This window comes from Mercenaria mercenaria, chromosome 11 (assembly GCF_021730395.1).
Source record: "Mercenaria mercenaria strain notata chromosome 11, MADL_Memer_1, whole genome shotgun sequence".
Lineage (NCBI taxonomy): Eukaryota > Metazoa > Mollusca > Bivalvia > Venerida > Veneridae > Mercenaria > Mercenaria mercenaria.
In genome coordinates, this window is record NC_069371.1 from 5980934 (window position 1) to 6003194 (window position 22261).

Genomic DNA, 22261 nt, shown 5'->3' on the forward strand with positions numbered 1-22261 from the left:
CATACTTGTTTATCATCATTATGTGATAAGGTAGACCAAGAACCATAACTATGATAAGCATTTTTATCAAAATTATGGCCCATTTTCTTGGTTTCGTCCATTTTGTCCCGGAAACTGTAAGAGCTACAGCTTTGAAACTTTGCACACTTGTTCATCATTATTAGATTAGTACGCAGATCAATTATAACTCTAATAGGCTTTTTGTCAGAGTTGTGTCTCTTTTTAAATTTCTTGGTTAAGTTTTTTGTTTATGTGCTTTTTACTTGAATACTTTAAGAACACTAGCTTTGAAACTTGTTTATCATCATTAGGTGAGTACGTAGGCCAAGAGCCATAAGTCTAAAAATGCATTTTATCTTAATTAGTTTTATGATATTTTATATTTTCACACTATGCCGCGTTTTCTTAAAAGCGTTTTGATAAAAACAATTGTACAATCTAAGAAGTATTTTCATGTTCAAAATACATTTAGCTGTCTTAAGCAACATCCACTTCCTTCATACAAGATATAGATATTTTCAACATGACAAGTCCACTTTGCATCAGATGAAATTGTTTCTCCAAGATGATTGTGATGGTCTGTTGCGCTAAGTTCAGCATTGCCAAATTTGAGTGAAATATTTTTTCTTTGCATAGAATTAGTTATAAACAACATTTCTGTTTTATTAGGATTAAAATTTGTCAATCAGCTGTCTGACCATATTTTAAGTTTCTGCAAATCTGAATTAATATTTTCTTGAATATCAGTTGGTGAAATAGAAGAGAAAGACAAGGACGTATTGTCAGCAAACAACCTAGTTAGACTTTGAATATCATCTGCAAACATCATTCATGATAATTAAAACCAAAAGAGGTCCGAGAACTGATCCTCGAGGGACTCCAGCATTTATTTTACCTACGGATGATGTCATATTATTTAGTAAAACACACTGCTGCCTATTAGAAATATAATCACGTAACCAGTTAAATAAGTTTCCATTGAGTCCATATGCTTTCAGTTTTGTCAAGAATCCACGATGCCAATCTATCAAAAGCCTTTGATATGTCACAAAATATTAAACATGTATGTTCTCTCTTTTAAAGTGAGTGACAAATATTACCATAAATTTCAACAAGCAGATAAACAGTGCTGTGAGAGGGCATAAATCCTGACTGGTATTTGTAAAATAAAACGTTATGCGTAAATGTTTTAATATTACTCTTCCAAACACTTTTCCAAAGCAATATAGAAGTGAAATTGGCCGGTAATTGGTAACTTCGTGTCTATCATCTTTTTTGAAGAGGTAAAACTATAGATTCTTTCCACTGTTTTGAAAACATTTGTGTTTGTAAAGAAATATTGAACACTATATTAAGAGGTTTGCACACTTGAAATTTAGTACCTCTTAACATTTGGTGACTGAGGCCTTTCCTAGCTTTACGTTTTTTTAAAACGTCACATATTTCGTCAGCTGAAATCCCTTTTCAAGAACAGGAACAGTTTTATTATTATCGTTAATAGTAGATATAAAACCGCAAATAAGCTGTTTGCCAATGACGCTTTACATTTATCATCAGTCTGACTAATGCACATGTCCAATTAACGCTACGCTTTAGATCTGAAGACGTGCTATTGATAGCCTCGTTCTGACTACTCTTCCGCTAGCCAATCAGAGCCTTGCTTTCAACATTTTGAAATTAAAAAATCTATATTTAGTCTGGGTTTTTAATGTTTACAATTCTTATGACTGCGCCCTCATGTTTTGAGAGGACTCATTTGTGACAGTACGGATTTGGTCACGTAAGGTGTCAGGCAGCCGGTTAGCTCAGTCGGTAGAGCACTCGCCCTGTAAGCGAGGTGTCCCGGGTTCGAGCCTAGGACTGAGTGAACATTTTTCTCACCCTTTGACATTCGACACTATTTTGATGGTTCAGCCAAATGCTTGTTGAAACGAGTCGTCTGACTGGTTCAAATAAAAATAGATTTGCGAAAATAAAAATAGCAATATCGGAAATCCAAATATACAGAAATATGAATGTGAATGGGTCATCCTCTGATCTTCGTTTAGTCAGATTGCACTTATCATCAGCTATCACCTCTGAACTGCTGCTGTCGATTAGAAGAGGTATACGCCCTGCTTTACCACAGGTTTTGTTAATATAAGTAGTTAGGGTCATCTCTATATAATGAGTTTTCTTCTTTATCTATATAAACCGCCATTTTGTTTTTTGTGGAGTCAATTTTGAAATCGGTCGGGCGTGGAGTTAACGGTGTGTTTACATATCTATCCTGTAGCAGACAATTACCTAACAATAGGGAGCCGCACCCCGAAGTTAGTCATCGAGAAACAATAGGGGGAGCCTAAACGTGTTCCGACACGCTCAAGGAGAACAATAGAAGGTAGGTCAACACAGTCGGGTTGTGGCAATAATGAGTCAGATAGGCAGGTCTGCACACGTAAAATTGGTGAATTATGGTCAATTTTGACGTTCAGGGTATTTACCATTGTTGGTCAACCCTTCTGTCTAATACATGTACAAACGATGTAGTTATCTGTTTATTATGCCCCCCTTCGAAGAAAGTGGGGTATATTGTTTTGCAGATGTCGGTCGGTCGGTCGGTATGTCGGTCGGTCCGTAGACCAATTGGTTTCCGGATGATAACTCAAGAACGCTTTGGGTTAGGATCATGGAAGTTTATAGGGAGGTTGGTCATGACCAGCAGATGACCCCTATTGATTCTGAGATCAGTTGCTCAAAGGGCAAGGTCACAGTGACCCGGAACAGTTAAATGGTTTCCGGATGATAACTCAAGAACACTTAGTCCTAGAATCATAAAGTTGATAGGGCGGTTGGTAATGACCATTTGATGACCTCTACTGATTTTGAGGTTAGTAAGTCAAAGGTCAAGGTCACAGTGACCCAGAACAGTTAAACGGTTTCCGGAAGATAACTCAAGAACGCTTAGACCTAGGATCATGAAAGTTGATAGGGAGATTGGCCATGACCAGCAGATGACCTCTATTGATTTTGAGGTCAGTAGGTCATACGTCAAGGTCACAGTGACCCGGAACAGTTAACGCTTTCCAGATGATAACTCAAGAACGCTTGGGTTTAGGATCATTAAAGTTGATAGGGGGATGGTCAGGACCATAAGATGACCGCTGTTGATTTTGAGTCCAGTAGGTCAAAGGTCATCGATACAGTGACCCGGAACAATTAAACAGTTTCCAGGCTATAACTTGAGAATGCTTGGGCCTAGGATCACGAAACTTAATAGGGATGTTGATCATGGCCGGTAGATGACACCTATTGATTTTGAAGTCAAAGGTCAAGGTCACAGTAACCCGGAACAGTTAAATGGTTTCCGGATGATAACTCCAGAACACTTGGGCCTAGGATTTTGAAAGTTGATAAGAAGGTTGGCCATGACCAGCAGATGATCCCTATTGATTTTGAGGTCAGTAGGTCAAAGGTCAAGATCACATTGACCCAGAACAGTAGAACATTTTTGTGCCAAATAACTGAAGAATATTTGATACAGAGTTTACTTATGATTGGTAAATGACCCATAATTATTGATTTGAGGTCAGTACGCAAACATCCATTGCACAGTGACCAAATAATTACTGTTCCTTGTGCATTTACGGAATGCATCAAGAGGGGGGGGGGGGGGGGGGGGGGGGGGGGGGGGTAAGCATTTCGTGTTCTACGAGCTCTTGTTTATGTACATATTGGCAATAAAATATGTTTAAACTGTACTGCGGTAAGTCGGGAGATTTACTTTTGATGACTTTGAAAATGATTTCGATAGTTTAAATCAAATTCATTGCTAAACACTGGAGCTTTTTAATTTTGTTCCAAATTTGAAAAGTTGGGTAAATATAACCCATAAAAAGCAAGCTTTTACTGTATAATGGTTTTTTGTTCGATTCCTTTAATATCAATCGAGGAGCCCGACAAGACTTCCTTTGTCTCTTTACATATATATTTTAGCTATTGCACTACTGCCTGTAGCATTAAGAGAAAAGAAAAATATTTACGGTTTGAAGACATTTGATACAAAAATAATAAACAGCATATGTACAGACGATGCCACCCTGTTGACAGACAATTTTAAAGAAATGATAAATACGTATGAACAATTTTCGTTTATCTCAGCCTTTAAATCAAATAAAATAAATGCACAGTTCTTCGGTAAGGCTCGCTCCGAAACCAGCATGACCTAGTACACTGTAGAAAGAAATAAAGAAATAACTAGATGGAAATCTAGATGCCTTACATCTATATGTAATATTTCGGTAATGAAAACAACAATTCTTCCGAAGTTAACTTATTTGTTTTCTGTTCTTCCTAATCCTTCGAATGAAGTTATAAAACGAATTACTCAAAGTTATTATGAATTTATATGGAAGTCAAGAAGGGACAAAGTTAAAAGAGATATAATGATGCAATAATATGAAAACGGGGGCTTGAATATTATTGACCTGCCAATATTTTTAAACTCGATAAAATCAAGCTGGATGAAACGAAAAGAAAGTGATTCGAATAATGTGTGGTGGAAAGAAACAATAAAGAAGCACACACAACGTTTAGAAGGAATATCTCTATTCAAATATAATACAAATACAAAAGACGTATCAAAACTCAAGCTTACAAACAAATTCATAACTGACATATTAGTTACATGGAGTAAAATAAATTTCAATGAAAGTCCACATCACATATAAGAACGAATGGTTAAGCAAAATTTCTATGTAAAAAGTAACAGCTCTTTACTTCTGTTCATACAATGGAAAAAATAAAAACATTAATCATTTAAAAGACAATTATTATAATACAAGCATGAACAATTTTAAAGGGACCGGCCTCCGGATCGTTCGACAACAACAAAAAATATTTTTTAGATGCTATATTTCTTAAGAAGGCTTTAAACTTAATTACTCACAAACTACATGTTACGGAAACACATGAGAATTTGCTGTTTTACTACTTTTTACGATGAAAATCACGCTTTTACTCCAGGTAAACTGTCTCGATTAAGAATATCTATAATTTGAAGTCAGAATTCACTACTTCCGCTATAGCGCTATTGGTTACGACGACGGGAAAATGTCTTTATTGCCGCGGCGGTCCGGGGTTCGATTTCCGACGCGGTCATCTTTTTTTCTTGATTTGTATTTTTTAAAATATTTTAGAAACAAAAACTCATATTCTAATGTTCATAATATGACCAAACTTCAATTTGAAAGAAAGATTATTTTTTAGCCAAATCTGGAGGTCAGTGCCTTTAAAACAGATAGAATGACCTCACATAACACAATTTCAACCTTGGCCTAGGAATCATCAAGATAATCATTTTGACTAAGTTTCATGAAGATAGGGTTATAAATGTGGCCTCTACAGTGTTAACAAGTTTTTCCTTTAATTGAGCGGGTGACCTAGTTTCTGACCTCACATAACACAGTTTCTAAATTGGCCTAGGAATCATCAAGATAAACATTTTGACCAAGTTCCATGAAGATAGGATTATAAATGTGGCCTTAAGAGTGTTCACAAGCTTTTTCCTTTGATTTGACCGGATGACCTAGTTTTTGATCCCAGATAACCCAGTTTGGAATCTGGCATAAGAATCATCAAGGTAAACATTCAGACTAAGTTTCATGAAGATAGGATCATAAATGTAGCCTCAAGAATGTTAACAAACTTTTCGTTTGATTTGACCAGGTGACCTAGATTTTGACCCCGCATGACCCAGTTTCAAACTTGGCCTAAAGATCATCAAGATAAACATTCTGTGCAAGTTTGTATCAAATCAAAGCATAGCATAAAAATTTCTATATGGCTGAAAGAGCAAAAATAGAAAATGTTGCCCCTTTCATGGGCAGTAACTCTAGAACCCATGATGGAATATAGCCGGTTTTCGAAAGGAACCGATATCTTATTGTGACATAAGTTGTATGGAAGTGTGGTTAAAATCAAATGTAATATGTCACTATTATCGTGTTCACAAGGTAAAAATTAACAAATTTTGAAACTTTCATGGGTCAGTCAGGGGGCGTAACTCCGGAACCTATGATTGGACCTGACGGATTTATCATGGAATCCAAGATTAATTGTTGTTAAAGATATTTTGCAAGTTTGTATCAAATCAAATCATAAATGAAGTCTCTATATGACTGCAAATGCCAAAATAGCAAATTATGGCCCTTTAAAGGGCAATAACTCTAGAACCAATGACGACAGCTAGCCAGTTTTCGAAAGGAACCGAAATATTATGCCAATACAAGTTGTATGCAAGTTTGATTAAAATCAATTGCAAAATATGGTCTCTATCGTATTCACAAGCCAAAATAGCAACTTTTGGCCCTTTAAGGGACCCTAACTCTGGAAACCATGATGAAATTTGGCCAGTTTTCGAAAGGAACCGAGATATTATGCCAAATCAAGTTGTGTGCAAGTTTGATTAAATCAATTGCAAAATGTGGCCTCTATCGTGTTCATAAGAAATTGTGAACAAACGGACGACGGAAGGACGAACGAAGGGCGATCACAAAAGCTCACCTTGTCACTACGTGACAGGTGAGCTAAAACACAACAGATTCAGATCCAAAGAAGATTTGATTTTGTATGCGTTGAGGAGCCCCATACCCAAACGTGTGCAATATTTCCCAAGGCACGAATAACATTATTTTTCAACGCAACTGAGAGTGATACATTCGTGATAAAAACAGTTAATAAACAACAGATGACATCTCCCCACATTACCCCACGTAGTAATAAAACGTGCATTCTTGCTGAGAAACTCACACAAGTTGTAGAAAAGACAACGTTTCGTTTGCATTCTGCTTTTCTTTAAATGATAGATAGTTATTCCAATAAACTTCCGATAAGAAAATCGTATTTCAAGTTTTAGAGAACGGTATTTTTTTAAGATTTATTCATGTGTTCAGTAGGTAATAGAATACAGATATTGACACTGATGCTTTGTCAATAGCATAAAGACAAAGGTTGAAAAATCTAAATCCCCTACCCCCAGTAATTATACATACTTAGGAAAAGCAATTATTTTCATGCATGAGTACATTATGACATCTACTGCTATTACTGAGGCCTAAACCCAATTTATATTTTAAAATCAAATTTTAGTTTCAAATTAATTGACAATTAGTATAGTACATGCCTTTGGTCATATAAAAACAAGCATTTTGGCAAAGGAAGACTACATACATAGATTAACATATGTACAATACATACAAAGCCTAAATTCCGTTATTATACACTTTTAAAGAAACAGTCATAATTTAAAGGGTATTGTTTCTTAGTGCAAAAGCAACTGTAATACATTTTGCAAGTTTTAGAATCTTAATATCTTATTCTGAGTTGGCATAAAACTATTAAAATATTCACACAAGACCAAGATATATAACAATGATATTTATAGGACTTCGTTACAACACAACATAAAATGAAATTCAGTTTCAATGGTCACTGTTTCGAGTATTTGAAATGACTGATTTGATTATGTTTAGGATAAAGTGTCATGTTTTGGTCTGAAGATAAATGCTGCGATCACAGTATGTATATAATCTAGCGCTAAGTTTTTGTTTTCAGAGGATATGCATGTATACGAATTATGTCTTAGACTATGTGACAATTTGATAAAATCGAATAAAATCGGGCATATTGTCTAATGCTGCAACTGGTATTTTGTATGTATTGCTTGTAGCTAAATTTTTAACTAGTTCAGTTTTTCGTGCTATCTCAATTTCAAAGTCGTGTTTTGAATTACTACTTATTTTCCCTTTATAACCGTAAAAGTCTTTGAACCCAATATTGCATCTTTTTATTGCATGGGCTACTTTTACCGCGTCATAGCAGAATTCAACCAACAATGCAAAGCAGGATTTAGCATGCTTATTTACCATGCATGGACTATTTTTTGTCCACATACCGGTATAAAGTTCATCGCAATTTCGTTTGCACCTCCTTACGGCGTTGGCCAACTCCCCTAGAAGACCTTGTTCTGTATGCGTTGTCGGAGCTTTATTTCCTATCAGATCGATTCGTCTGTACTCTTTGTCAAGTGGATACCCGGACACGTCATTTAAATTTTTTGATCGTACACTGTCCATATCAAAATATATTTCCTTTTTGGTTTTTTTTGTCAACCCAAAGTGCGCGTTTTGAATACCATTTACATCATAAGATTTTTTAGCTTCGCCTAACAACTGTTTAAAGTTGTTAACAACGTCTTCTGTTGGTTCTTTAATAAAGGCAGATGAATGAACTTTTTTTGTAGCGGGCTTTTTTTTCTTAACTGTCTTACAAGTTGATCCACCGCGCTTACAGCGTACATGGCTTTTGGGCTTTTTGTTTTTTATATGATCAAACTTCTTAATACGTCTTTCGGCATTATCTGCCAATCTGTTCCCTATTTTTTTAATTCGAGTTTTGAGAACTTTTGGTATTTTTCTGAGGCCAGAATTAACAGATGATTTAAAAGAGCCATATGTTGTTGACCTCACTCTGTCGAAGACCTTTGTCGATATCTTCTTTACTGATTTTCCTGTTTTGAAAACCACAGACTTTGTTATTTTGGGTAAATGTTTAACTGTTTTCATAGTTGATTTCATCGAGTATTTGAGACTAGTAAATCCCCGTTTAGATAAGCTTACAACAGTTTTCTTTAAACCTTGTTTCAAAACAGCTTTGCCGACATTAAGTCCCTGACGAACTGCTAATTTGATAGACGATGTGATCGCTCTAAGACTAGCCTTTAAGCCTGCTTTAAAACCAAACTTAATTCCTGTTTAAACTCCATAAGCCACAGCCGACGCTGTTCCAGCAGTAAGGACAGTAACTGCAGCAAATATCAAATCGAGTGCTAAATCTTGACCAAACGATATAAGACTTTCTACAGCAACGTCGTCACAACCTTTTGCAGCATAAACAGGGGCTCTAATTAAAGAATATATCCAACCAAATATTGGAATATAAGACATAACTTCATTGGCCTTTTCTTCACCTTTATCGAAGCATTTAGAACAACGTAGCAATTTGGTCTCCTTCTCAACATCCTTAATATTATGCCATGTCCATTTCTGTCCATTGGAATCGTCTTGGTTGTAAATACATACATCATTATAGGAATCAAGGAATTTTGTCTGTCCCTTTACCTTTGTTCGTACTGAAGAACCATGCCGAGTCCAATGCTGTCTTAACTCATGCTCAAACCTTCTTTCCGTTTTCACTCCTGCTCCATTTGTAAATTCACGTATGCTTAATGCTTTTCCTGTCTTAGCACTAACAATATGTCTCCTTATTTGTACCCATGCTTGATTGTCTCTTTCATGACCTGCCTTGCTTAGGGTAAGGTCTCCATACGCGTTCTCTGTCAGTACATTACAAGGTTCTTCTTCACTTTTGATTAAATATATTGCCGAATGTATAGTGCTTTCACAGCTTAACTGAGACGGATATTTTATTCCTGATTCCAAGTCTATGACTCTCCACTTGGTATTTGCATTCTGCAAGTATCTATACTTGTAAAACAACTGTATGGTCCACTCTCAGAATTCAGTCCAAGGATTAGAGATGATTTTGAACTAAGCGAAACTTGATTACCATTGATAATCCATTCTCCGTCGGCGAGATGCTGTGTTTTCCTTCGCATTGACACATGTTTTGTTTCCGAACCATGCAAGACTAGCCCAGTGGCGGCATTGATAATATGTTGTCCGCTCCAGTACCATATCTGATTATTAAAACTACTTTCAGATACTGGTCTCAATGCAGGTGATGGAGTGTGCGCAAAATCTGTGAGAAGTTCACATGGGACTTGTTCGTGTCGTATGAAAAACATGCAAGTTATTTCATCTATATAACTGCTGCCATCGTCAAACTCTATCTTTTCCCAAAGTTGATTGTCTCCGCCATGAACGTCGCAACAGATGACCAGTTGGTAAGTTGCTTGGTTTACCTCTAAAACACAAACCTCCGAATTGCCAAAGAAAATCATTTCTCCACTCACCAACCATTTCTGTGCATTGGCATATTTGTAATAATTTTGCATTGTGACATGAGATCCCCTTATACTAATATCAGTGTTTACGTGAAGAACTAGATTTGAATGTAAATTTATTAAATGGTTGTCTTCATAAAACCACAGTTGTGATTCTAATATGTCTTGATTAAAATGTTCAAATGTAGGACGTTTTCCTAGCTCAGCTCCAGTGAGGACCTTACATTTGTCTATTTTTGAACGAAGAAAGAAAAGAGTGCTTGTCTCTGTGATAGGGAGACCACATAAATCTTCGCTGAGGTCTTGCAAAAAAGCATTATAATGAACAAAAGCTAGATCTATGCCGCTATTTCCGTTTGAATTTGAAAGAAAAAGCTGTCCGTCGTCAGTTTTGTCAACTGATATATGTGTTTCTTGTTCGGTTGCTATTAACTTCTTATGATCAAACCTCCACGATGCAGAAATATTGCCTTCGTCTGGATTCACCAGCAATAACTCCGATATTGTCATGTTTGTTTTTAATTCAGACCCACCAAAATAATGTCCAGTTGTCACTAACGAAATGCTCTGCTCTGACCAAACCCAGAGCTGCTTCTCTATGAATTCGGGCACCATCGGTCTAAGATACAGACTGCCATCATTTAAATTAGCAGTGATAAACTGACACGGTTCCTGCAAGCTCTTTATGAAATACATACACATGTAGTCTAGAGTATCAGGAGAGTCATCATATTTCGGTAGCTCAGTAAAATTCCACATAGAGTTAGATCCGTGATGAACTTTGCATTTCATTCTTAAAGTATCTTGGTTCTCACTTGTTTCATCAAAATGGTAATGCATGCAACAAGAACTATCTGAATGCCATCGTAAATATCCGTCATCGTCCAAACGCCACATCTGATTTTGCTGAAAAGAGTGTAACGGTCTAAGCATTAGATATGTATCCATTGAACTACTATTGTTGTCTAAATCAGGTTCAATTGTTAAACCCGTTGCAATATTGATGATGTGGCGTCTGTGGATAATCCAAGTTTGAAAATCTAAAATGGATTTATCAAAATCTTTCATCTGTAGTTCAAAACTATTGTTGTTTTCAACGACAGTTAACATTTTACAAGCTTGGATTGCGTTATTTCTTATAACGAATGGATTGAAGGTTCTACTGATGGCATCGGCACATTGTAAATCGGTTTCGTTACGGAGGGCTTTTTTAAAATCAACTATTTTCCAGTGTTGAGTTACTGTATTAATATTTTGAGTGACACTAAGTGTTCCATTTTTGCTAACATTGATGCTCAGAACAGTATTACGAGAACTTGAAGGATAAATCTGACCATCTCCCACATACCAAGTTGTCAGGTTTTTTGAATTAAGAGTGTTCAGCCCTATGAATGTTGTACCGCTATCATCGCTTAATTCTGTCAATGCCAAACCGAGATCAATATTGATAAGTCTACCATTTGACATGTACCAAAGTTGAGAATATATATTGTCGGTGAGAGGGGTCACAGAAGGTGCATATATCTCTGATGTTGATATGAATTCACACGGCCATTCAAAAGTTTGGATAAAGAACATACAAACGACTTTCTGAAAATTGTCAAAGTTTGGCTGATCAAAGGGTACGAAGGACCATGGTCCTACCAGAGTATCACCTCTACGGCTGCTGCAGTTAATTACAAGAATGTTTTTAGCTGAACTGTTGATGTCTAGTTCACAGTTTCCTTCATTAAATGTTTGAATAGTATTGTTTCCACGAGTCCATAATCTAAAATATTTCGCATAGTTTTCTTCGAGTACGTTTTGTTCATTAATTACATAATTCGTTTCCAGTACTGCCTGTGTAGCCACATTTATAATTTGAGATTCTTTCCAATACCATAATTGATATTCTATAATGTCCTCCGCAAAATCTCCAAATGAAATTTGATATTTGTCTTCTACTGAACTAGCAGTGAGAACCTTGCATGGCTTTCTTTCATGTTTTATAAAGAACGTTTCCTCAAGATTAACCTGGTTCTTCTGGGAAGAGTTGTGTGAAACATCTTTACTTGGTTTGTCTTCGAACAAATACATAATCATATAACCTAACAGATACATAAAAATCTTGAATTTAAAACCAATTCGTTTTGAAATAGGATCAACAAATACAGTTTCCGGTTGATGTAAAGCCAAAGTTTCAGGAGTGTTAACATCTGAAAAGGACGCAATTACTAATTCGACGTCCTGTATATGAATATCACAGTGAATGGTAAGGTTTTTAGTATGACTGCTTGAAATAGATGTGTTATGCTCGGTATCTAGGAAACAGTTACTGTTACCTGCAATGTGTGATAGGCGACCTCCAAAATTATACCATTGTCCCAAGTCATTCGTATGTTTTTGTAAAACTATATTTGACATATTATGTTGAAAACTGACATGAATCGATGAACGTGATGCCACATTAATTAGAGCACCCCTGTCAAGAATCCATAACTGTTCTGGCAATGTGGAACTATCGTAGTCCCTCATCGTTGGCGCCAAACCTTCGTCTGTGCTGCTTAACAATTTGTATGATTTTCGATCATATATAACTAAAATATCGGTGTTATGGCTTAACACTGTTGGTATGGATATTTCACGCATTAGCCGTTTGGTTGCATTACTATTCAAGCGTTTAACGAGTAAATCTATCTCGGGTTGTTTACCTAACTTCGTAGTGTTCGTTTCTGATGCAGTTGGATATTTTATCCATCGGTAGTTAGGTTTGTCAACTAGTTCAGTAAAGCTAAACGTATCTAATTCCGACAGAACCTCATTCAAATCAGTCGTGTTCTCAAACTGTTCATTGTTCGCCAAAACATGAAATAATTTAAGCATTTCCTGAGTATTTAAAATGTTTTCTGCAGTCAAAACAGATAGAAATGTCGATTCCTCAGCTGACATGGTCATATCTTCATCGAGGTCATCATCTGCGAAAAATACAATACAGTAAGTTTCATACTATTGTACTGATGATGTCAGATACTATGGAGATGACGATAATGGTTATAATCATGAAAAGTACGTGGGGCAATCAATAAATACGTAGACTGGTTTTACATTTTTGTCCACGTTATATGCGAAATAAGTATAACTAAGTATAACTGGTAACTGTATAACCAGTAATATGTCCTCCAGAAAAAGCTATACTTATTGAGTCGGCTAAACGCTGTCAAGCGTTTGACGAGTCCTTGCTATCGCCCGATTTCTCATTCTTAAATGGCCTCACAACACAGCGAAGTGATGTAGTTCCATTAGATTGTCTCTAATTTCAAAGAGTTCATTGATCGAATGAAGTTCATTTATGTCAATCCTACTTGCTATGACCAATATACGATGTAATCTGTCATATTTATGACTTGTAATTGTGCAATACTCGAATAAAGCCACGTATTTTCTTCCGTGGTAACTCATTAAGCATAAACACGCATAACGATTCTGCGGGATTTGGTAATACATTTGCGCATATGATTATGGTGACGAATGTTATGCCCTTTTGTCACAAAATAGCAAATATGATGTTCACAAATTCAAATAAAAACTGCATATTAACTTATTAGCCAAATTATCCATTTGTTACCCTGTCCATTTCAAAAAATAATCCTTAAAATCATTGCGCAAATAACAAATTTATTGCGCTGTGCATTTTATGAATTGCGCAGGCTTACCAAGCTTGCGTAACATCAGCGAAAGACAAAATATAGTTCCGGAACATACTGCTAGCATTTTATTGAGTGGGTACCTCTGAAAGCATTGGAATGTCTCTTATCAAAGAGTTTACCACATCGATGAAATTAAATTATGACAGCTTCATTTTAAATGATCCGAATAAGATATGTGCAGTACGTTAATTCTTCCGCGAGACTTCGCGGATGAATCCTAACTACATTCTGGACACTTGTCGGCGAACACGCGTGACCTGTTTATAACAACGCTTCTACGACTTTGCGTGGGTTGAATTTTGCAGTCAGTAAACGGATAAATTATCGGAAGAAGAAGCTCTTACTGGTTTGTTTAGTTACTACTGATATTAAAAATGATTTTATTTCTTATTTTTCGAGAAATAAACAAATCGGCGAAACATTAAATTGTATTTTCTTGTAGTTTTTGAAATCGAAAGTAGATCGTCTATGTTTGGCTGCTTTGACGAAACGAAACAACTTTTTTATGAAAAGATTTAAATAAGAGGTAATTTAACCGTAAACTTCAATGTCAGATACTGCCAATTGCTGCTAAATGTCTTCGTATCATCACAATTTGTAAAACATATTGTTGAAACTGGAGAAAAGTGTAATCGTATCCGGATATAATATTTTGGGTAAATATCGAGCTGTGTTATGAAATTTTAACATTCAAGTAACATACATGATAGATATTATTGTAACAGAAATGATTCTAGAATTTATTTTTATAACACCTACATATAATCTATATCAGACTCATATTCTAGTCCTGAGCCATGATCTGAAAGTAAAAAGATGAAGTGACAGTCATACGTTGGATATTGTAATACTAGAAAGAATCTAGGTAATATTAAAAATTGAAACATAAGATTTTCAGTTAAAATCGCAACAAAGGCTGTATCAAGGGTCTACATATTCAAAAAATTCTTGTGGTAATACCCCAAACCCTACTTGCAGGCGGGGGTATCCTCCCACACCCTTCCCCCATATTGCCACTTTACAGTTTGATACATTTGCCCTTTTACCACCTGCCGCAATGCCCATTTCAAAATCTGACTGCAATTTAAAGTGGAAAGAAACACCCCTCCCCACACCCACCCTGCTACCGACCACGTAAAAATGGCTCAAACATTTTTCTGCCCAGTCTGGGCCTGTCTGTCTACATGAATCAAAATGGATAATTGAAAGTGCATGGACTTCGGGATTACAGACATGATTTTTAAGGGGTTAACAGGTCTGAAATAGAATAAATGATAGTTTTAACTAAAAAAGAACTGCATTTCTTAATATCGGTTACACTATATATTGACACTCAGCAACATTTACATACATGTATCTCTAAACGCAAAAGTACCCTTACGAAATGGTCAAAAAGCTGCGAACATGCCGCAAACATGCTGCGAACATGCCGCGAACATACCTATTCACAGGAAGTATTCACGGGATATTCGCAGCTACCGCGATCATGCCGCGATTGGTTTGAGACTAGTTCGCGGGATATTCGCAGGAAGACCAGTGATCTCGGCATGTTTGCGAGAAGAACTCAGAAGATTACAATCTTTTGGTAAACTGTTACTAAAGAACTGTTATAAGAGCAGGTAATTGTAGATCAATTAATTTGTAACATTATCTGTAAGGTCACAGTATGATTCTGATAAGTTAATTACAACCAGACATTCTGGACATGTTTTAGAAGGAAATCTGTGTGCATTACAGACAGTTTTCATAAGTGATTCTTAGAGGCTGATAGGAATATATACTTTTTTGTGGTAAGTCAGAAAATTTATGTTTAATATCTATACTCATATATCTCAGTAAACATAAGGAATTTTGAAAATGAAATAGATTTGCTTAACCTTTTGCAGAGTGTATCAGATTATCTAAAAAGAAATATAAAACTAGCTTATTTTGACAATTTCTAAGCTTCATAAGTCTGATAATTAATATGTAAAACTATGACAGATTTGTAGTGATACATATAACTTATAAGCAGTGTGAAGAGAAACATTGGGATGAAATGAATACATGTACTCTGACACTGTTATTGAAATGACAAGTAACAGTTAAAATTCAAACATATTTTATCATTAAAACTGTTTAAAATGCTCTAAATATGATATGAAAAAGTTCAGACATTGATAATTTGAATTTGTTACAACCTCAGTGTTCAAGTTTATTCAATAAATTTATATCCCTGATTCCTACTAATTTATTTGTTTTTGCACTTTTTCTGTACATGCTTTATTGTACACAATTTCTGTAGAGATGGTTTTCAGCTAGTTCGCGGGATGTTCGCAGCAACTAGTTCGCGGGATGATCGCAGCAAGTTGTTCGCGGGAAGTTCACAGCTACTTGTTCGCGAGAAGTTCGCGGCAGCTTGTTCGCGGCAAAACTAATTTGCATGTGAAAAGTGAACACCAAACGAACATCCCGCGAACAATTATACCAATTGTATCAAAAGTGTTCGCGGCATGTTCGCCGGATATTCGCGGCATGATCGCAGCAAGTGTTCGCGGCAAACTATAATATTTCCGTAAGGGTAAGTATACTTTAAATTGACATCACTTATAATATGATTGAACAATACCTAACATATGACAAGGCTATCGCCAGGCCCATTATAATATCTGTAAAATATCAGTTCTTTCGTCCATCCGTTACAAATTGTATATGGCAATCCGCGCTGTAAAATTTTAATATATAAATTGTCATATTCAAATTTTATCATGTGAGAATATATACCAGCCGATAATTGCCTCTTTTGGCAATGATGGAGGCAAATGTTTACTGGAAAAATATATATAGTCATGGGCAGTATCTTAGTGTCAGCTGTCAAATTGTAGTTTGTACTTTCAACATTTTTATTTCTGCGAACCACTCTTCAATTTTAGAGAAATATATTAGGTTTAAATACTTGTATAATGTCAATCAAAGTTTTACTAGGCATCGACCGAATGTTCATTTCATTTATTGTAACAAAATCTCTCTTTAGTTGGGGAAAAAACTAAAAACAAACTGAAATTGGTAGACTATACTGTCAGTACATCAATCATTAGCCGACTCAGGCCCTTCAGGCCTTTGATTAAAATAGAATGGCGTCACAAAGTACAGAATTAGAGGTGGTAAAGCGCTAGCGGCCCAGTCGACGTTTCGACAACCTAAATGTAAATCATCAATAACTGTAAATAAAATCACTTAAATTTCTGCAATAGAAAATATCACCAACTCTTAGAATACATTTTATAACATTCATGTAACGTTTTCTAAAACTTTGTGGTCATCTGGTATAAACATCTCTTTGTCTATGGTAGTTATAAGTTGTCTGAATAAAAATGACGTCACAAGAATATTTAGAAATTAGGAACTCAGGAAATCATCGACATAGATTTCTGAATTTCTGTAGAAACAAGAGTTTCAGTTGATTTACCTTGAGAATCAACTCATTCTGATCAGTTAGTACTAAAGGTAACAGATAAGGCATATTACACCTATGAATATATTGTTTTACGATTTCCACAGGTATAAATGAAAAGAAGTCCAATATCTAAATTCTACACTGTTGTTTAATGAGATAAGTTGTTCAGTATATTTCTAAAGATTATAAAAAGAAATGAATACATTATTCGCGGAAAATATCGTTAATAAAATTAATGTTATGGGGACGTCGCTAACGAGAGCCGCTATTACGTAAATAAATGACCATAAAACAACAATTGTTTTGATTTTTGCTAAATATTGAGTTCAGGACATCTTTCTAAAATTAGTTTATTAATATAAATTTATTTTAATAGTACATTCTTTAAAGAGAAATGATGAGGTCACTTTTGTGAAACAAGTCTTTTATCACTGAGGTTTTTTGACGTTAAACATATAAAAAGCTCTGTGTATGTTTGAACATCTCGTGTACACTATTTACTCCTAAATGCAACGAATGATAATAGTTGTAATATCACTTATTATTATTCACCTTTACAATATTACACACTGTATTAGACCAATTGCGAACATCATATGAAACAGATAGAGCTAATACAAAACATAACTGAGCCAATATGAGAAAAGCAGGGCCAATACGAGAAAACAGGGCCAATACGGAAATCAAGCATTTTGATTGGTTCAAAAGAGAGGGCCAATACGGAGAAGTCATTTCCGTTTGATTTTAAAATGACGCCATTTTGTTTTACATCAGAGTTATAGATTACATTTTTTTCACATTTCATGTAATAACCAAGTTTGACTAAGCGGACGTACGATGTCGATGTACGTCTTTATAGATTACAACGATACTTTCGCTTATTCGGTATGTGTACAAACAAGTGTTTCCTGTCAGAAATTCTGACAATTTTCAAGGAAAATAATGAGAAAATATGCGAAACTCAGATTAATTAAAAGGATGAGACTTATCTTTAACAGACATTTTGATAGTGTGGACTATTTGTGAAATGATAAATAGCGATTCACATGCTGGAAAGTGGATGAATAAATTGGCGAACACGAGTGTCAGTTATTAACTTCAAACAATTTCGGATAAGAATTAAACGAGGCATGGGGGTGTATAATATGTTCTTGATTGGTTGTATTATCTTGATCAACACATATGTGTACAATTTTGTGTCTCTTTGCCTGCAGCCTAAAAGGAAATTACTTTTAAAGCAGTTTTTATCACAGTTCAAATGATAAGACACTCACTAAAGAAAATAAATAGGTATTCCAAAAAAAAATAAGGTAAGTTCTAGATACTCTTGATTATGTCGCAACAAAAATATCTCTCAAAATTATTCTCAAGTACCTACATACAACTCATTCTATTTACTGGCTAAAATGATTATGATTTCTAAAATAAGTCTGAACAACTTGTCAAACTTTTTCACCTGAATGTGCATAGCTGCCATAAGGTAACTCACAGAGTTCTTATGGGGTTAACGCCAACAGTCGAAAGTTGAATAATAATATTATCATTAATCAAGTGATTTCATGTTGGCCTTGTTATTTGTCCTCGGGCAGTCGTATTGGCCCTCAGCCTACAGCCTCGGGTCAATACGACAACCCTTGGCCAAACAAGTGAATGAAGTATTGCCATGCAATACAAAGTCCCCTACTGGAAGGCACCTTATTGTTTCTACTGCAGTATACAGTATCTTTTCACGTGGGCATTTTTAATACAGCAGTAAGGCATGATGTTAATAGCTTTGAAATATTTGTAGTGGTACAAGAGCTTGAATAAGCGATGAAACGAGCTAATATGGTTGATTATGCAATTTAGGAATCAAGTACATGGTTGGAAGTTTAATTTGTTGTTTATCTATACGAACTTTCAAATAAGAAACTTCAGTGATGTGATCAGTAACCAAATTTTATTCAGCAGAAGGACTCAGTGTATAAGCTTTGGTGCTATTTAGTTCGTTTTGTAAAACATTAATATAATGTAGGCGTCAAATGATGGTACTATTGTTGGCCGCCTTGTCTGCTGGAACTAAGACATACTTCCTGGAAATTCCTGGATTTCCTTTTTCAGATGTCTTAAAGTAAAATTGAGTTTTGGTGGAAGTAGATGTTATTTGTTTGATAAAATTTCATACGAGAATCGACAAATTTGAAAATATTACGTTTCCAAGATGTTAATGCATTGGGATCAGCATTCTCACGACGACAACATTTGACACAAAATGTTTCGATGGATTCCGCAATCTGACCACGACAAACATCAAAATCAATATTTGAAGGAATTCTGTATTTAGGTCCTTTAAAGAATAAACTACGAATACGCTTGTCTTTAATAATATCAAAACTACCAGTGATGACATGACCGGCATCTGTATAGCAAAATTTTAAGTTTTTTTTACATTCGCAGTAAGAAGGAGTATTTGTTTGAACATCTAGGTCGGAAACAATTTTATTGTAATTGAATGTAATATTTCTTACAGCTGTTATATACCTATAACACGTAATAGGAACTTCAGAGTTTCTGAAATATTTAGGCACAAAATCAATTGCACGTCTATCACGTATATACTTGGTACATCGATGAATACCAACTGTATTTGGTAAAATTGTAAAACGTTTTATTAAAAGAGGTTACGAGCCAACTGTTTTGAGACACACCGCATGTTAAGTGTTCAACCCGTTTACAGTTGGACACTATGCTTCCCTCTTTGACTTTGCCTGACGGAAGAGGGGGAGGACTCTGTGATGAGCAATTCTTAAATCCCACCTGGACTAAACAGTTTTGATTTCTGTCTTCTGGTCTGTTTCGCCAGGCCGTTAATGCAAGGGCATTATGTACATACGTTATTGGTTGTTAGGGTTTGCTTTTTATATAATTATACAGGAGCATTTTTGTGTTTTACATGCCACGTCTTTTGTTTCCATTGCGTGTGTTAGAGATTTATCTGGCGGGGATTACTTTTATTTACACAGTCCCGTGACTTTGGAACACGGTTGGGGCAAGAGTGAGGTTGGGTACGCACCATAAACCGGTTTAAGATCCCCAGTGGTGTTTTTGCCGCTGACCGTTCCAAGGCGGTGCCACACTCCGTTCCTTTATTTGTTTGTTTTGTCTTCGTGTGTTGCTTTGTGTGTGAGTGTGTATGTGTTAGAGGTGTGCACATCTGCGTGTTGTGGGTTTCGTTTTGGGGAGTTTGCGTATTTAGAACGTGGTATTCCCTGTTTGATATTTATCCTTGTTTTTCTTTTTCTTCTTGCTAAATTCCAACCAGTGGTTGTTGAGGAATACTCCGGACAAGAAATGATGCTATAATTTACTGTTAAATAATCAAGGGCAACAACTCAGTTTCTCAGGAGAAACGGACACACTAAAGGATGGACGGACGGACGTACGAAAAGGCGACTACATGCGTCCTATTCGGGGAGAATAAAAATTTGGCCTTCTCCGAGTTTGAACCGCGATCATGATCCTCATAAACGAGCAAGTGGACTTACCGTATCCCTGGTTTAGTTATTTTAAGGGTGACACACACTCATAATTGATCAAGATGGGCATAGGTTGTTCACATAATATAACATCCCACTTCTTTATTGGTTATGCCTTTTAAGAACTTATATATATAAAAAAAGGGTCAAGATGGCCCTATATCGCTCACCCGAGTTTCGTTGCTTGCTTGAACAGTTTTCTGACAATTTTTTTAAACATTTCTACTTAACAAATATAAGCAGGTAATGTGTATGTGTGTGTTGGGGGGGGGGGGAGGAGGTGTAATGATATGACAATATTAAACAAGAAGATGTATCTGCTACATATCAAACAAGAAGATTTTTAAACTAATTTAATTAGGGAGAAGTGACCACAATGCCCAGCGCCCGTTTTTTTTTACGTAACAGTGTAATTTGTTAGCCCGCAAGCTTAGTTCAGTACAGACAGCGCAGATCTACGGATCGTGGGGTCGTGAGTTCGATACCCGGGCCAGGCATATGTTCTCCATGACGCTTTGATAGAAGACATTGTGTATGAAATCATTCGTCCTCCACCTCTGATTCATTTGGGGAAATTGGGAATTACTTGCGGAGAACAGGTTTATAGTGGAACAGAATCCAGGAACACTGCCCGCCGATACATAAATGAAATACTCTTGAAGAACGGCGTTAAAACAACAAAGAAAACTTCGTAAAATGTGGCCCAAGAAACATTTGTGTACAATTATTTTAAACTTGGGCTTGATGTTTCTGACAAGAAGATTTTTAGAGAGTTCCGCCAAGCGGATCAATATACGCTCGAAGTTTTTATCAAAGAAAGACGGAAGCAAACTTTAAAGGAAAAGTAAAATTTAACAAATTTAAACACATCTTTTGGTGGGAGGCGTGGGGAGCAGTGTGTGTGTGCGAGTGTTACTAAACGGCAAGAAACTAAATGATTTTGTGGGTGTGTGGTGGTGGTTGGGGGGGGGGGGGATAGGGTGTAATGGGTGGGGTGTTGTAATGTAGATTGTTCCAGTCTGCACATCGTCTCACCACCACCTGCCTATATTCCAAGTTTCAAGTCAATACCTTTAATATTTTTAAGTTATATGACGGGCAGATTAGTCCATGACTTTTGACCTACCACCCTGGTTCATGCACTCTGCAAATTGTCTCATCACTACCTACATACATGTCATGTTTGAAGTCAATACCTTGAATGGTTAATAAGTTATGCTCAGGACACGAAAAAAAAGGAAACATTTGACCTTTGAGCTCAGTTTGTCACATTAGCCTTTGACCTACAGACCCGTCACATGTGCTCTGTACATCGCCTTATCGCCACCTATATATGTGCCAAGTTTATAGTCAATACTTTGCTTTGTTATTTAGTTATGCTCTGGACACAAAATATAATGGACAGTTTTGACCTTATAGCTCCATCTGTGAACTTGACCTTTGACTTACAGAATCGGTTCAAGTGCTCTGCACATTGTCTCATCGCCTTTTACCCATATGCAAAGTTTAATGGTAATAAAGTTATGCTCCGGACACATATTTTGACAGACGGACGGACACCCCCTCATTTGATACCTTAGGTGGTCATTCCAATGTTTGAAAACAATAGAATGACCACTTA

General features: G+C 36.0%; 1 protein-coding gene across 3 annotated transcripts in view; it reads right to left on the minus strand.

Moving 5' to 3' along the window:
• LOC123532892 (radical S-adenosyl methionine domain-containing protein 2-like) overlaps window positions 1-22261 on the minus strand; it is a 90764-nt gene that overhangs the window by 44204 nt on the left and 24299 nt on the right. Inside the window, exon 3 of one of the 3 annotated variants that reach the window (XM_045314489.2) lies at window positions 8303-12957. The exons of the other annotated variants lie outside the window; for them this stretch is intronic. Within the exon in view, the coding sequence (XP_045170424.2) occupies window positions 9482-12957 (3476 nt within the window). The 3' untranslated portion in view covers window positions 8303-9481. Of the gene's footprint in view, window positions 1-8302; window positions 12958-22261 lie in introns of those variants that run through there. 3 annotated transcript variants of the gene reach the window in all.